Below are 17,943 nucleotides of genomic sequence, written 5' to 3'. Positions count from 1 at the left end.
TAACTTGCTTGAAGGTGGGAGGGGGGGGGTATGTGATTTTGTTTGATTCAATAGGGGGGTTACGTGAAATTGATTCATCGCAATAGGGGGGGGTTAGGTATTTTTCACCCATAAAGCTCAACATTCTCCCGACCCCCCTCCCGCATTAATAATGAGCGGTCCCTTACAACGCATTGTCTATGGTTCTGTTTTATTTTCATAATCATGCATAACTCGCGAACGCAAAATCGGAATCAACTGAAATTTTGGGAATAGGTTTTTTCGTGGATATCTAATGAAAAATGACATAAATAGAGGATGCTAGGATCACGAATGATACTCCTTTAATAGGATCACTTGAGGTTTTGACTCACTCCCAGTTCAACCTACACGTATAGGCTTAGGATTAGGAACTTGGGGTGGCCTCAATAATTTTGGTGCGAGGGTTGGAATACCTTTCAGCCCTCCGATAATCCTAGGTGAAGTTAAAAAAATTCGATAAAATAGCGGAGGACGGGCTCGCCACAATTGTCCAATTTTCAGCCCCCCCAATGTTGAAAATCTTCCTAAGCCAATGCTACATTTTGGTCAAATATTGTGCTTGGCTATATCGTTTTCAAGGCCTACATTCGCCTTGCTATAAACTTTGAATTGCGTTATCTGTTGACGTAATGAAAAAAAGTAATTATTTTAATATTTATTTAGGGGTGGGGAAATAATTCTGTGCACCCCGGCACAGTGGCATCGCCCCGATATCTCCATGGTAGAAATCGCCATGGTATGCTGAATCCACAGCCACGAAAGGTCATTTTATGCCGACCTTATGAGACGCATATAGCCAAGTGACCTGACTAAGGCTACTGACAATAGGCGGGTAATTGATTTCTCGCTGTGTGAGTAAGCTTTGTATACGACATTGCGGTCAATGGTCATACTGCCTACACTGTTGTGAGTGCAGATTATAGGTTGCGCGCTGATGTAGTCCATACAGGACCAACGCAATATAAAATTAGAATTTTGGTCAGATTTTGAGTTCAAGACGCATGGCCGTTTCTCAAAGCGCAAACTAACGACTTTCATATCTGTTCAACACGTATTTTCAAGTTTATGAAACCACATCTGGTTTCTTGAGAAAAAATCATTTACGGGAGATATTCATCATTTTCTATAAACCCGGTATCCGAAGATTTTTTTGCTGATATCAAAATCGTGCATAGCAATTCACGTGTATCGATCCCGTGTATTCATTTTAGTGTCTCTGCTGCACCAAATAATTATTAGCCAGGCGATGTCGGTGTGCCCGGGGTGGTGAATTATAGGGGGAGATATTTTGGCAGGCCCAAAAAAGGAGGTGAGCAAGCATTTTTTGGCAGGTCGAAAGGGTCAAGCGATTTTTGGCAGGTCACTTAAGGGGGAGGAGGCGAGCACTGATATTTGGCACCAATATTTTGGACACTTAGGGACCGTTCACAAACACTTGTAAGGGGGGGCCTGATGCAAAAAAATTTTATCGCGAAAATTTTTCAGGGCCCCCCTTTACAGACCTCGAAAATTTCAGGGCCCCCCTTTTTGACATGAAAATTATCGGTCAACCCCATAGAAAAGCATATAAACTCAATGTTCCCAGAAAAATTTGTGGACATTTTTTTTCAGGGCCTCCCATTAGGAGGGTCAAAATTTTAAGGCCTCCCCCTTTTTTGCATCAGGCCCCCCCTTACAAGTGTTTGTGAACGGTCCCTTATATTACGCCCTGTAGGCTATATAGGGAAACATTAGGAAAACACTATTTAGTGCAAGCTCGCATTTAATATATTTATTATCCGGCAAACAATGAAGTTTTTTTATATATAAATTCGGGTTCCTGGTCCCAAAAATATTTCACGTCAAAAGGGTGAGGGAAAAGGTTTTTTGGCACCCGTCAAGGGGGGGGGGACTAGATGTCAAAGGGGAGGGGGCAAGCGACAGAGCATATTTGATTTCGTGATCCTAGCATCATCTTTTTATGACATTTTTCAGTAGATATCCACGAAAAAAGCTTATTCCCAAAATTTCAGTTGATTCCGATTTTGCGATGCATGATTTAGTATATTACACTGACTGCTCCATAGGCCACTGTGATACCAGAACGAAATTCAAATTTGGCGATATTTTTGGTAAACGAATTAATCTGCAAGAAATATTTGGTACATAAACATTTAAAGCCAGAGGTATCCAGTGGTAGGCATAACTTTTTTGAGGAAAGTGGGGGGATGAGGCTGTGGATCACGAAATGCTCTTTTAATGAATGATTGATTGATTGATTGGTTGATTGATTGATTTTTATTTATTCATTTATTTATATATTTATTTATTTATTTATTTATTTATTTATTTATTTATTTATTTATTTATTTATTTATTTATTTATTTATTTATTTATTTATTTATTTATTTATTTATTTATTTATTTATTTATTTATTTATTTATTTATTTATTTATTTATTTATTTTTTTTTTATTTTTTTTTTATTCTGCCTCCGCAGGAGGTAGTATGCTTTGAAATTTACACCTAAAATGCCGCACATTGCGCGGCATGTAGGCCGATTGTACAAATTTATATTCCGACAAGTACTCTAATTTCCGCCCAATATCGAGAGCCCAATATATATCCCCCACCTCTTTGCGCCATACATAAATTCGCCTATCGCCATTTCCGAATGTTCAAAAAGGTAATCACGCTTCCTCAGCATGTGCAATAAATTAGCATTAAAATTAATCTTATTCTATAGGGATTCTAGAAACGCCTAGCACGTGGCGCCAATGGCGTGGGTCTATCAAGTTAATGAATTATGCATTAGAATATTTTCAAACTCATATGTTGTATAATTGAAGACCGAATTAAAAAAAGACTAGCTTGCGTATGCCGTCCTGTAAACCAGACCAAAAATGCCATACTGCGCAGGTCAGCAACCAATCACGGCGCGCCTTTGTCATGACGTCAGACGCAAACTAGTCTTTTTTAATTCGGTCTTTAATTATAGGTTGTAGCCTCAGCGCCATCAGCAGCCACACCACCTCAATGCCTTCGGTGTGATCAGCAGCTTTATCGTTGAAGACAAGTTGGAAAACCGTTATGCTGTGGCAATGGGAATACACCTCAAACAAGGTTTAATTTCATGATTACATGAAACCTGATTATTAATGCAAAAACTTTGGCTGGAGAAGTTGAAGCTGACGTTCATGGCGACACTTTGGATGTGATAATTTGACATCATGGATTGTTTTGTGCAAAATTGGAGGTATTTTTGTGACACGGCGAGTTAGCAGACCGACTGGCATGCATGCTAGGCTCGACTAGGCCACAATCATGATCCGATGCATTTGAACTGCAATGTATGGTATGATACGCCTAGCCGCGCCTATGGCCGGCTTCATTGCTGCCCGGGCATTGCTGTTCAAATACATGTACTAAAGTATTGCAATTTTATTGCGTTGATATAATTCGGAATAATTCGTTTTAAAGTATTTGCTTCCCCAATTCCCATGCGTGGTTGTGTTTTATGTTCTACTGAGTACTGTTGCAATATTTTTGCATGCATACCCATGACCGTTTCAAGACTTTGACTGAGAAATTTGCTTTTTGTTTGTTAAGATAAAATAAAAATAAAATGCAAGAATCATCTTTCCCCACACAATACTTCTTACAAACAAGGTGTTGATATTGGCCCTTTCGATGCAAGACAAAGCACAAATGAAGGAAACAAAACAAAACAATAATGTTTTTAATTTTTTATTTAATTACACATACAAAAGAGTATTGACCTATAAAAAGACCCCCCCCTAAATATAATAATATTAATATTATTTTAGTCCTGAATACAAAATATAATAAACAAGCATTAAAAAAATCTGAAACGTTACAATCGTAATTTTCAGTCAAAAAATCCACGAGAAATGACTCTTGATACAACTTAGGCATATATGCATTTAAAAACAGAAACGGCTGCCTGCATCTGGAACTCTTCATATCTGAAAGTTTGAAGGTCTTATTTCATACATCAGAATTATCTGCAAGATTGCAAGATGACTTTAGGTGACCGTGGCCCTATTGGCTAATGCACAAATTTAGATTTTCTTTCTATTTAAATAATATGTTAAAGCTTATGCCCTGTAGATTACATTCGGTTCTTGAGATATGGCCTGTCAAAATGGTGCGAACCCAAAACAAAAAATTGGCAACAACTTTCTTTTTATTTTCTATATTTTTGACAAGTCCAGTTGCCAGATGATTTTCTAATTACATGTATGAATTATGCAAAGTAAAGATTTCAGATACAATTAAAAGAGCTATAGTAGGCCTACTGAGGCATGGTACATGGGTAGAACACACACTGTAGACCTACTACAAAATTACGGTTGCGTTTTGGCAAATTTCAATTTGCATAATTAATTTGGGCCACTTATTAGAAAAGTTGATTAGGGCCCTAATTAATTATGCAAATGGAAATTTGCATGGAAAAAGGCATTCATGGGTTTTATATCTTATTTTGTAGCCGATCTGAACATTCTACTTTGTACAATTCTTGCATATATAATTAGAAAATAAGGCCTACCTGACATTGCATAGGCCTATCAAAAATAAAAGAAATTTGTTGCCAACTTCTTGGTTTCGCGCCATTTTGACAGGCCATATATTTTGGTAACCGAATATCCGATTAAAATAAAATTTTCAGTCTTGTAATCAGGAGAGAATGGACTCACATATTTCAATCAGACAAAAATCTATATCCAATAGCGTTACCTTAAAGCTAGCATTATAAGTGTCTCCTTAACTAATAACAAAAGGTGCCCACTGGTATCTTGGAGGCATTGTCTTTTTTAAAGACATTTCTTGTTTTATTTATTTCGCTTTTGAGCGAATGGTATGGTCATTCAATACGGCTGGTAAAGAAGAGTATTCCTACTCCAGAGCGTTGTCAATCAACTACCAACTCCAGCGAATGTTATTTATGATTCCCTAATCGGTGATTTTGAATTGGTACTTCATGATTATTGTGCTTGTTTTTGTACGATTTAAGAAGAATTCTGATAGATTAATACGTTTTAGTGATAACTTGAAGTGTGTAGACTGAAAAAGAGTCAGGAAAAATGGGTAAACGACAACATCAGTCCGATAAAATGTAAGTTTAGAAAATTAGATTGACATTTATTCATTGAACATGTTGAATTAAATGTATTGTACATACTGTAACGAAAATGGATTTTCGCTCATTCTCTAAAAATTGGTTATTTGAGCTCGTGTGAGGCTTATGGTCTTATTTTTGTATTGTTACACGTACCTATCTCTCTTGGACTAGTTATCATGATTTTTATAACCAAATTTGATCAATTTTGATTCGTCCTCGATTTCGATGTTCTGGTCATGCATTTTTATAAGCTTACTGAATGAAGAGTATTGTATTACTCACCAGTCACTGATTTTGGTCGCCAGATTTTCATGACCCAAATTCTTTTATTGTGCAAATTAATAAAAGTTTATTGTAAAGCACAGGTGGAAATACTATCAAAATTACTTTTATTGAAATCTGAATTGAATTTCAGCTCAAATTAATTGATTTAAAATGATTTGTTTCGTGCATATTTTCGATCTGGGAAAGTTTTGATTTGTTTACTAGTTGCCAGTTCTTTGTCGATTTTGGGTGTAATTCTCTGAATCTAGTAAAGATTCTGTCAAATTCTTGACCCTGGCAACTCGCTTTTTATTCTGGAGATCGACCCGTCTGGGGATGTCTGGTCGGATTCTCGCTTGTCTGGGTTTGCGCCGCGTTTGTTTTTCATGTTTTTCAGTCAATCAGAAACCTTTTCGGTGAGTGAGTTCTCGTGAGCAGAATGTGCTGTTTATTGCTCACGAGAAAAGACGATAAATTGCTCGCGAGCAAGGAAAGTGATTTTTCTGCTCACTCAACTCTCGATTTGTGCGTGATTTCGCGATAAATTGCTCACTATAAAAGCGGCTGCTCGCCAAAATTGCTCACTTTTTGGTTTGACGCTGCCAGGGGCAGTCACGCCCCTGGGCCTGGTCAGCTCTGTCACAGCAGATTTGAAATGAGACTCATCGGGCATTGGAAGTGATTGCCACTCACTGCCGTAGCCTCGCTTTCTTTGACATTGGTTCACTAAATTTCAGCTTCGATGTGGAAGACATTTAATGCAATTTATGGGAACTTTCAGCCAAAAATGATGGTCAAAATGTAGCAGGCGACATGCAGCCATGTCAGCAGTGTAAAGTGGGTTCTCATCATCGAGCCTTTTTCAAGGCTAGCCTAGCTTTCTCCACTTCGTAGTTTAATAATTTTTGGTTCCCATGAATGCTTAATTGTCTCCCTCGAAGATAGGCCTATAGAACTGCACCATTTTTAGCATCGTTACAGTCACAAATCGTCATAAATCGGTAAGCTTAGGTGGCCTAGGCTGCTTCCTTGCGACTTTTAGCGCCTGTAGGTGGCCTGGAAAGTTTAAGCTTACTTAGGCTCTTGGGCCTTCTGCTTCTCTTGGACATCTTGGTTCATCGTGACTGTTAAACAATGGTTTAATCATCTTAATTTAATTACGATAGAATATAAAAGGGGAAGTTCCTAGTCTTCAAGAAAGGCTAAGCTTAGCCTTGCATTATGATGTGCATGCATGCCATGCAGATGGTGGCTCTGAATTTAGGTGTTATGGATTAAAGGCACACTCGTCGTTTTATGAATTAAAAGGAACTTCCTGTTTATTCTATCAATTGTGCAGTTCTATCTTAAGCAGAATCAAGGAAAGTACGTGGAAAATCTGCCAGTGACTTCAAAATTAATTAAATAGGCTGAAGCCTATTATTTTCTGAATTTATTTATTGATTTTTATATCACAAAGAAATTTGACTTCTGATTGGCCTAAATTGCTCAATTGCCAAACTGATAGACAAGCTGGCATCAGTCGAAAGCTCCCGCCATGAGTAATATTTTTAAGAACCAGTGAAATTTGCCCAATAAGAATAGTTCACCATTTTAGATGGCATTTCGTACAGTTTGTCTTTTTGTCCAGTCGTTCCAGGTTCCGGATTCTCAGTATTCACCACCGCGGCCCAGCCGCGTTACAATACGTATGGCTATGCATTTGGTTGCATTTTATTGTATGCCCACATTGCTTTAATTATTGTTAGGGGCAGTCGGTTGGAGTTCCAATAGGTGCTGTGTATGTGTTTAATGTGCATTCACATGATTCACATAATTTGCACACTTAGCCGGCGTCGTCGGTACGAGAAAGATTTTTGGCACTGCCACTGCCAGGCCGGGGGATTCAATAGTACAGGTAGTAGATCAGCGCATACGATGATTTACGCATTTGTATCTGTTTGTGTGTGAAACTTGGTGAAAACAACTCACCATTTCTCATCCTTTCAAAACTCCAAATACAATAGGAAATTATTTTTACAGAGTTAAAGATGAAATTTTCCGATTATGTAAAGTTTTCAACAAAAAAAGAACATTAAACATGTTTTTTAATGTCATGAACTTGTTGAAGTTCAGGAGTTACCACCGAAGCGACTCAATCGACAGGATGCCATTTTTTCGTCTGCTTGAAATTCACAAAATCTCGATTTGGATTTATCCACGAGACTCCACGAGACTTACCTGGATGATGTCATCATTTTGTGGGAAATTTTGTGACCTTTGCACTCATACCAAACACGACGGGTTTGTTTTTGGGAAAGCCCTAATTTTTCAGTTTTTGAGGTCTATTTTTTAGGTAAGATTTTCATGGTTTTTGGCGTAAAAAGTTGTTGAAATGGAGCAGAAGGAGGTCATTACACCTGTATTACACCCATATAATATGAAATTTTAGAGTATTTTGAAGATGTTTGTGGGCATTCTTCTGCAGAAATCCATCGCGCATAGATGCGCAAAGGGAATTTACTGTGATGACCCGTATTTGCAATTGGCCATGAAAATACGACAATACGGGGAGAAGTGGTGAGGTGGCAGTGCACGTGTTGTTCCTGATCGGGCTAGCGCCGGAGTGGGAGATGTAGCGCATATCGGGTCAAGTCGTATGTGGTAAAAGGCAAAATGCACACTTAAGGTAGCACTATCGGATATAGATTTTTTTCTAATTTAAATATGTGAAAGTCCATGCTCTCTTGATTACAAAACTGAACATTTTATTTTAATCGGACGTTCGGTTCTCGAGATATGGCCTGTCAAAATGGCGCGAAACCAACAAATTGGCAACAACTTTCTTTTTATTTTCTTTATTTTCGGCATGCAGGTAATTTTCTAATTATATATGCATAAATTATGCAAAGTAAAGTTTTCAGATACAATTAGAAGAGGTATGGCACTGAAACTTGGTACATGGGTAGTACACATGAAATGCAACAAACCTACGATTAGCGTTTGGCAAATTTCCATTTGCATAATTAATTAGGGCCCTAATCAACTTTTCTAATTAGTGTCCCTAATTAATTATGCAAATTGAAATTTGCCAAACGCAACCGTAATTTTGTAGCACCTTGTGTGTACTACCCATGTAACAAGCCTCAGTACCATAGCTCTTTTAATTGTTTCTGAAAACTTTACTTTGCATAATTCATGCATATATAATTAGAAAATTATCTGGCAACTGGACTTGTCAAAAATATAGAAAATAAAAAGAAAGTTGTTGCCAATTTGTTGGTTTCGCGCCATTTTGACAGGCCATATCTTGAGAACCGAATGTCCGATTGAAACAAAATTTTCAGTTTTGTAATCTACAAGGTAAGAGCTTTAACATATTTAAATTGAAAGAGAATCTAAATTTTTGCATTAGCCGATAGGGCCACCTTAATTCAAGTGATATTATTTTTGTTACTACTTTTAATCAACTCTATGATACTTTAAATCTGTGTAATTTTTTTTCAATTTTTTTCACTTCCTTTGTATTTTTTTTTTTTTTTTTAAAGTTGAGTAGTGCAGTGTCATGAGGTTGACAAGTAACTAATGGCACTGGCAGAACATGTTCATGTGTTGCATGGGTCACATTAGATTATGATTATATATTCATTTGTTTATTTTTTTTTATTTATTCCTCTATTCATTCATTCCTAAATTTACTTGTTTATTTACTTACAATATTTATTTATTTATTTCTTGGAGGCAATAATAATGCTGTATTGTCCCGCGTGTATTGTACGCAAAAAATGGACTCACAAAAAAACCCAGTAAACTTCACATGACATTAAATAGGCATAACCTCCCCATATTTTAAGTTATAGAGCTGATTCTGGCACCATTGTCTTTCTTTTTTAATGCCATTTACATTGATACCAGATTTGTAAGTGTTACTTGTAAACAGCGTTCGAAAATTTGGTTGTCCGGTTGCCCGGGACAACTAAAAAAGTCGCCGGACAACCAAAAATACTGATTCGGTTGTCCGCCGGACAACCATAAATCTAGCCAAAAGTCACATTTGTAGGCCTACGGACAACCAAAAACTTAGACGGACAACCAGAAATTGTAATCTGGTTGTTCGTGGGACAACCATTTATTTTTCCTAAATTCGATCACTGCTTGTAAAAATATACAAGTGCTAGACAAATAAATCCCAGGTACCATAAACAAAAAATGACAGACAAATTCCGCTACCATTCACAACTTCAAATAGGTATAACTCCCCCATACTTTGAGCTATAGAGCTGTTTTTGGTACCATTGTCTAAGTTTCTTAATGCTCTTTACAGTGATACCAAATTTGTAGATGTTCCTAGAATAAACCTAAAAAGTGTTGTCCTCACTAGTACAAGGAATTTATACGATGTCCACATTCACAAACGACACCGACTCCACCTCAAGTTAGTTTTAGGTCACCTCCTCCGACGCTGATGTGGGATCCCGCTTAGTTGGAGTAATCAACCAGAACCAGAACTGATACTATCTGTACACCGTATAAGCCTGTTACTGTACGGGCGTGGCAGCGTGTTGAAGGAAGTCAAGAATAGGCTCCGTCATCCGCTGATTCGGATCCCTCACAGTCTCCCAAAACATCAAAAGTGTTGCACGTATGTCCTTAAGACTGTCCTTTTTAAAAAAATATCTCTGTGTAATCCTGTGCAAGTCCCACATCACATCGATATCGGCGATCGTGTTTTTTACAGAAGTTCCTGAAGGCTAGGCTGGTTCCCACTCCCACCAGCATCATGCATGTGCCGTGACACAGCTAAAATAATCGACCAGAAATCAGGGATCATTAAAACGTCAACAAGTTCACAATACGCAATGACAGTAAACTTATTGGCGAGCGGTCCGACTTTTGAGCCATACAAGTTTACGCGGTGAACTAGGGGGGCAATAACAACACTGTACTTAATTTCGATTGGCAGACTGGGCATGCGCACATTTGAAATTTGCATCTAGATAATGAGCTTCTTAAATTCTTCCAGGTGTATGTAGAACATTTTACCATTGAATTATCGTCCACAACAACAATTTAATTCATGCATATCGATCGTGCTTTTAATCACTTCCTGGCAGTGCTTGAATATGGCACCAAAAGTAAAATACGACTCTCAACTTTACACTAAAAACATATCTGATTGTTGAAAAAACCTACGTAATTGATAGGAAGCAATCAAAAATTGACAGTTTAATTTACTTAAATTTTGTAATCCCGAGTTCCGAGCTGCAAAACTGACTTGAAACAGCGATGAAAAAATTGCTGTAATTTTAATTTTGGTAATTCACTGGGGAAAAAACTCTTGATCAAAACATATTTATACTAATAGTGCTGGGCTCACATACAAGATAAGATGATACCGGATGGGTATCATTAGGGCTGCTAAGAATACATAATTGCGTTATTTGCGCATACAATTTGCATATTTTGGCTCCAAATTTTGACATTTTTTTGCGATTTTTTCCTCATGGATTTGGAGAGTCCCTGGACCTAACATCAAGTGCTCCCATCATTAAAAAAAATTTGAAAAAAATATAAAATAAATATTGCGTTTTTTAAAAACTATTTCGCGGATTTGGAGAGTCCCTAGCTTGACCTAGAGTGAAGTACTGCAATCATTTGTGGTTGATTTGGAAAAATTAACCAAAAATTACAAGTTTGTATCAAATGGGACCGTTTTGTAATGTGTTCACTGCATAATCTATTGAAGATATAAAAATGCATTGGTTTTGTACACAATTCTATGTATCTTAAATAGATTTTGAAGTGAACATAAGTTACAAATCGGTCCCATTTGGATATAAACTTGTGATTTTTTGGTAACCTTTTTCCAAATTTTTTAAAATCAACCACAAATGATTGCAGTACTTCACTCTAGGTCAAGGGACTTACCAATCCATGAAATATTTAAAAAAATCACAATTTTTTATTTTTTTTATTTGTTTTTATTATTTTTTTCCTAATTTTTTTAATGATGGTAGCACTTGATGTTAGGTCAAGGGACTCTCCAAATCCGTGAAATATTTTTTAAAAAACCACAATTTTTTATTTTTTTATTTTTTTATTTTTATTTATTTTTTTTTATTCCTAATTTTGTTAATGATGGTAGCACTTGATTACAAGTTGCATAGCGTCATCCATCATTCATGATCTGATCATGCCATATATGCATACTTGACAAGGCTTATATTAACCAGGCACCCAGGCTTTTTTTACCCCATGGTTGCCAAGTTTTGGCTCCTGGTGTGTCCAATATTTTACACTACAAACTATAGGACCAGGAGCCATCTTTGGGACCAGAAGCTCATTTTAACTCCTGGTCCAGGCATACTTAATATAAGGCCTGATACTTGATACCGGTAACCATTGTTTACATTTATAGCAGGCTCATTCATCATGCATTGCATTTCAAATCCCTTAAAAACTCAATACTGAGTTTATCATCCCATATTTTTCAGCTCATAATGAGGCAACTATTTCATTATTCATTATTTTCAAGGTGTCATTATATTTATAAATAAGTGGCTTTTTTACCGATGCGCTTTTGTTCATTCTATTTGGGTATTTCCCGTCTCAACATAATGTCACGAACACACATGCTGGTAAAAAACTGTGAATCAACTTTCATTAGCCGTACATTATTATGCCTCTTATGCCTCCACCGGAGGTATTATATTTCCTGGTTGTTTGTCCGTCCATCTGTCCGTCCGTCCGTCCGAGCTTGCGGGTGCAATATCTCGGAATTGATAAGATGTACAGTGATGCAATTTGGTGGAGGGATGGTCATTGGCGGTCTTCAAATTCCAGTAGGTTTGGTTAGTGGGTCAAGGTCACCCAAGGTCATCTGGGGGTCATCTGAGGTCAAATTAGCAAAAAACGTCGTATGGGCATGAACCTTGGTGGGTACTGTTAACATTTAGAACCAAATTTTTTGAGGGTCATTTTGGGGTCATCCGGGGTCACCCAGGGATCATCTGAGGTCAAATAACTTAAAACTGTCGTATGGACATGAAACTTGGTGGGTACAGTCAACATTTAGAGTCAAATTTTTGGATGGTCTTTTGGGGGTCATCCGGGGTCACCCAGGGGTCATCTGAGGTCAAATAACTTAAAACTGTCATATGGGCATGAAACTTGGTGGGTACAGTCAACATTTAGAGACAAATTTTTGGACATCTTTTTTGGGTCATCAGGGGTCACCCAGGGATCATCTGAGGTCAAATAACTTAAAACTGTCATATGGACATGAAACTTGGTGGGCACACTCATCACTTAGAGCCAAATTCCTGGACCATCATCCGGGGTCACCCAGGGGTCATCTGAGGTCAAATAACTTAAAACTGTCATATGGGCATGAAACTTGGTGGGTACAGTCAACATTTAGAGACACATTTTTTGGACATCTTTTTTGGGTCACCAGGGGTCACCCAGGGGTCATCTGAGGTCAAATAACTTAAAACTGTCGTATGGGCATGAAACTGGGTGATACAGTCAACATTTAGAGTCAAATTTTTGGACGGTCATCAGGGGTCATCTGAGGTCAAATAACTTAAAACTGTCGTATGGGCATGAAACTTGGTGGGTACAGTCAACATATAAAGTTAAATTTTTGGAAGGTCATTTTGGCCTTACATTCCACTCGGATAGTATCAAAATACTTCCTTGCTTCTGGTGCCAAAATCAAACCATTTTGATGAAGACAAAATGGGTCCAGGATCTTTCATTTGTTACACTTTTTCTCAAAACCTACACTCTCATCTAGAGATGGCCAGTTCGGTGAAATTGCACCAGTTAAAATGATACGCGTCAAGGTGGAGGCATTGCGGCCGACGCTTTGCGTCGAGAACCGCGCAAGTCGAGAACCGCTCTAGTGATATTGATTCTGAAGCTATTTTTTGTTGTCTTTTTCATCTCCTAGGTATCTGACCTCCAAGGAATGGGCCACCTTGTTTGGAGGAAAGAAGGCAGGTAAGTACAGGACCTACTGCCTACATGTAAGAAAATATTATCCTGTTTTGTCAAATGAAACAGCTAAGTCATAATCCTTTAGTTAGTGCTAACTGGCAATAAAAGTCAAATTTTAATATTTTTGCAATTCTGGCTCAGAAATCTGACGCAAATTTATTCGTGCAAAGATTCTCGTAAAACGTCAACCTGGCGAATCCATGTGGATACATAGACAGTTTACATGTACTTACATACACATGTAGGGGGCCTACGGTACAGAAAGAAAAGAGATGTACTCATGAAATTCCCGGTTTGAGTACTTATACTTCATTTTTGGCTCTGAGTGTAGCTATCAGTGCCATTATTTAAGGAATTGAACCCCAAAGTGGTGAATTGTGGTATAATTTACTTTAATCATTATTATATTGTACCGTACATTAATACTGATTTGAGGGGAATTTGAACAGTAGTGGGAGGTACATATACCCGGTACATAAATTGAGCCAATCCTAAATTTGTGGGATTTTTAGGCCTGCAATTTAATGGGCTAAAAACATGCAATGCTATGCTTTCTGACAATAATTTGAGACTGACAAGACAAAAAAATAATTATTTATCAAACAAACTATCCGAAATCAAGGTGTGCATCCTTCTTTGCATCACAAACCCAGTGAGGGGGCCAGGGTTCTCAAATTTTGTTTGGGTGGGTATATATGTACGACTAAGTCTCAGAAAACTTACCCAGAATTATACCATGTTTGCCGAAAGAGAGACTCAAATTTATACCAACTTTTAGGAATTTTCTGTTGAAAATCAAGGTAAGATGCTGTATATAGTGGACCATAATAAAGTGTATGATAAAGAAGACTTGTTAAATTTTGGATTAATTCTGGATTATCTAAAACTGATTGTAGCTGCAATTGAAAATTCAAAATACAGGTGTGCTGTAATACAAATGAAACTCATGTACATTTTGAATCTTGAATTTAATTGAGCTTATGTTGTTGTATGTTCTTTGCAGATAAAGGAGGTAAATCAGATTTCAAGAGGCTGCCTTTTGACCATTGTAGGTAAGAAAACTGAATATTTAGTAAAGCCAGGAATAAAAAAAGCCAAGTTGGGTGAATCTTTATAAAATTACCATGACCTCAGCTATTCTCAGTGGGGGGGGGGGGGGATATAGAATAATGGGCCATGTGTCCACACCTAGCCTACTTCCAAAGGTGTATGGATTCCAACTGGATTAGCATGTGGGCTATTCCATTAAATTTTTAATTCCATACACCCTCTGGGAAAGATTCAAGCTGAATCTTACACAGAGGGAGGATGAATTTCAAATAAAGTTGGTTGATGTGCTAATTACATTTGAAATTCATACTCCTCCTGTGGAAGATATTTCCAAAATCATCCACAGGGGGAGCATGGAGTTTAAATGGAATAGCCCCATTTAGATATTGGCATCGGAAGAAAACAGATTTCACATAACCGCAGGTGAATGTTATGCCTGTGATATGTCTTTTATGGATACTATGAACAAATAAGTGGTAGCCTATCCCCACATAATGGTGTACCACCACAGTGGCATGTACTGTTTTATGGACCATTCGTCACCATTGTGATATAACTCTTTGCTTAGCTGATATCCAAACCACTGGAACAATTTTTACATGTAACTCAAATTTTGGAATCGGATGTTTTGGTAATTGGCTTCCTTTAAAGGCCTAAAAAAATTGTTTGATTGGCGTAACATAAAAAGAAAATTAGGGTAGGGATTTGATAAAGGCCTTGGAACTTTTTTCTTCTTTTTTTAAAATTGAATTGAATTTTTTTTTCAGGGTCGGGTCTACTTTTAGGGTCGGTCAGGAATAAGACGCCATGGAAACAAAATGGACTATGCAACTCATTTTGATTTATTTTTTTCATGTTTACAGCTTATCTTTGCAGCCTTTTGAGCATCCGTACTGCACCAAAGATGGTGTTATGTTTGACTTGGTTCATATTGTGCCTTATCTTAAGAAATTCAAGACCAATCCTATTACAGGAGAGGTAGGTAAACAGTAACACAGTGGGCTAGTGGAGGGAGGTAGGAGGGTGTGGGGTGGGGTCAAATTAAAAATTGTCGTCTGCTTCTGTTATTTTTCAAAAAGGCTGCCCTGTGTGATTTTTATTATCATTGGGGTTCTCATTCAGGCATGAGAATTTTCAGTTTTAAAACAATTCATTTTTTTTTAGTCAACCATATTTATTTTTAACCTCTTTGTGGTACTTTTTGACCAATTTCATGCACATTTTCAGTTTTTTTTAGGAAAGTAGAGTCTTATGCCTGCATATTGTTATTTTCAGCATGCTTCTTCTATGAATGCACATGGAGATTGTAATATTGTGATAACACCTCAAAATTAATATTTTAAATAGATGACAATAATTAAAAAATTGACACAAGGCAGCCTTTTGAGATACGACATTTATGTGATGCAGACGACAAAATAAATATATCAACAAAATCCTATTACTATTTCTATAGTCTGTCTTGTCTCAATTTGAGACTTAACGTTATGTTGTATTTTGTAGTGGCAGATTCAAATTGCGCATGCTAACCTATTCCAGCAGGGCGTGTACACCACGCGTAGAAGGGCGATATGTCCGGAGGCAAGTGAGGCAATCACATAAAGTACTGATTTGAATCTTCCACTGCGAAATCCAACAGGGCGTTACTCTTAACTTGAGACAAGACACACTATAGTGTAGCTTCATAGCTGATCCCCTCCCTCCCCAAGGTGTTATCCATCCACCTGTACACCTGTCATTTTGGACAGGCAGGTTGCTCCTGGGACAGGCAAGGTTAATGCATCTGGCAGATGGTTAATTCTAATAGTCATGCTTGAATAAGTTCTGGGAACTCAAAACAAGACTAATAAATCAAGGCTGTATAGCAATAGCTATTTGAACTGACTGAACCCCCCAGAAGGTGCAGAGGTCTAGTTTATATTTTCAGAGTCAAATTTTGAAAAGGGGGGTTTTGTGAAAATGAGAGGCACTTGTCAAATCCTAGCTAAGACCCTGTCCCTCGCTGTCTGCAGGGAAAATTTTTATTTTATTATCTTATTAATTTTATTTGAAAATATTACACCATTTTGTTAAGTGGTTGTGGAAACTGAAAAAATGGTATGCTATGATAAAGACAGTTGTTGTTACTGATACAATGATGTTTAATAATATTTAAAAATATGTATTCATTATTTGATTTGTGTGTTTTACAGCCTATGGATGCTAAATCTCTGGTCAAGTTGAACTTCCACAAAAATTCCAACGGTAAGATGAATTTTATAAAACAATATTTTAATCCCTACACCGTTGGATTTGATTTGTCAGGGTTTGACAACTCTGGATAACCCAAGAAAGCCTTCTTATGAAGCTTATATCTGTTAGGGTTAGTCTCGCTTTGAAAATATGATCACATTACCCCAATTCTCTGATTTTCATTGGCTGCCAGTTAAATATTGCATCGTATTCAAAGGTTTACTTTTGATATAAACGTATTCAGGGTCTTTTCAGGATCTGTTTCAGTATGTTTTGAAGAACTTATTAGTCAATATATTTCTACACATAGTCTTTGTTCTACTACACAGTTTCACCTATTGCTCATCACCATCGACTCAGTATGGTCAACATTTTCCATAGCAACTGCTGAACTTTGTAACAGTTTACCAATACATATGTGAAGCACTCTCAGACTGTTTAATCATTTTAAAAGCTCACAACACATTTATTGCACTGTTTTTTAATCTTAACCCTGAACCTTCCCCTAATTCAGGCCTTCTCAACTGGCGGTGCGGGCACCACTTGTGGCGATTGGAGTCAGTCAAATTAGCGCATAGTAATTTTACTATTTCACATGAATCTTGAACAAAAAAAAGGTGAAAAATACCCAATCTGACCTTGAAAAAACATACAATCATGGAGCTTCCAGGGTGCTGCCCCCCTGCTCCCCCGCCAGGGCTTTGCCCCTGGACCTCACTAGGTGCCCTAAGGCAAGCCCCTGGACCCCATCCGCTATCTGCTCGGTCACACACACGCTCCCTTGCAAAGTCCTCCCGTAACATGTTGGCACTTCATGATCACTAAAATTTTCCAGTTGGCACTTGAGACCTTTTTTAAAGTCTTACCTATTCTTCCATTTTTTAGGTAAATACCACTGTCCAGTGACATTCAAAGTGTTCACCAATAACTCCCACATAGTAGCGGTCAAGACTACAGGCAATGTATTTGCGTATGAGGTAAGACGAGTAATGTATTGTATTCTTCCTAATAAACATCCCAGGGCGTGACATTTTTTCGAAAAGGGGGCATTTATTAGGAGCAAATTTTTAATGAAAAGCTTACAAATGTGGACGAAAATTGTGAAGTATGACTTATTTCTGGTTCCTTTCCGGGTTCAAATTCAAGATGGCAGCAGCCACGGAAATAGCAGATCGAGAACTTATTTTGTATGAGAAATAAGTACTTGTATAAAAATAATTTTGAACCACTAACAGCCGAGAATAAATGTCAGCATATTGGGTATTTTTATGAT

General features: G+C 37.4%; 1 protein-coding gene across 1 annotated transcript in view; it reads left to right on the top strand.

Annotated features, from left to right (window-relative positions):
* Nucleotides 1-4,957: 4,957 nt before the first annotated feature.
* Nucleotides 4,958-17,943, top strand: part of LOC140146429 (RING-type E3 ubiquitin-protein ligase PPIL2-like) — a 32,200-nt gene continuing 19,214 nt past the window's right edge. Inside the window, exons 1-6 of the mRNA XM_072168275.1 lie at nucleotides 4,958-5,138; nucleotides 13,342-13,391; nucleotides 14,392-14,440; nucleotides 15,302-15,416; nucleotides 16,631-16,682; nucleotides 17,556-17,647. Coding sequence (XP_072024376.1) covers nucleotides 5,107-5,138; nucleotides 13,342-13,391; nucleotides 14,392-14,440; nucleotides 15,302-15,416; nucleotides 16,631-16,682; nucleotides 17,556-17,647 — 390 coding nt within the window. The 5' untranslated portion in view covers nucleotides 4,958-5,106. The remainder of the gene's footprint in view (nucleotides 5,139-13,341; nucleotides 13,392-14,391; nucleotides 14,441-15,301; nucleotides 15,417-16,630; nucleotides 16,683-17,555; nucleotides 17,648-17,943) is intronic.

The sequence above is a fragment of the Amphiura filiformis genome, chromosome 2 (genome assembly GCF_039555335.1).
Source record: "Amphiura filiformis chromosome 2, Afil_fr2py, whole genome shotgun sequence".
Lineage (NCBI taxonomy): Eukaryota > Metazoa > Echinodermata > Ophiuroidea > Amphilepidida > Amphiuridae > Amphiura > Amphiura filiformis.
The sequence above is the reverse complement of the archived record's forward strand: the minus strand, read 5'-3'. Positions and strand labels throughout refer to the sequence as shown.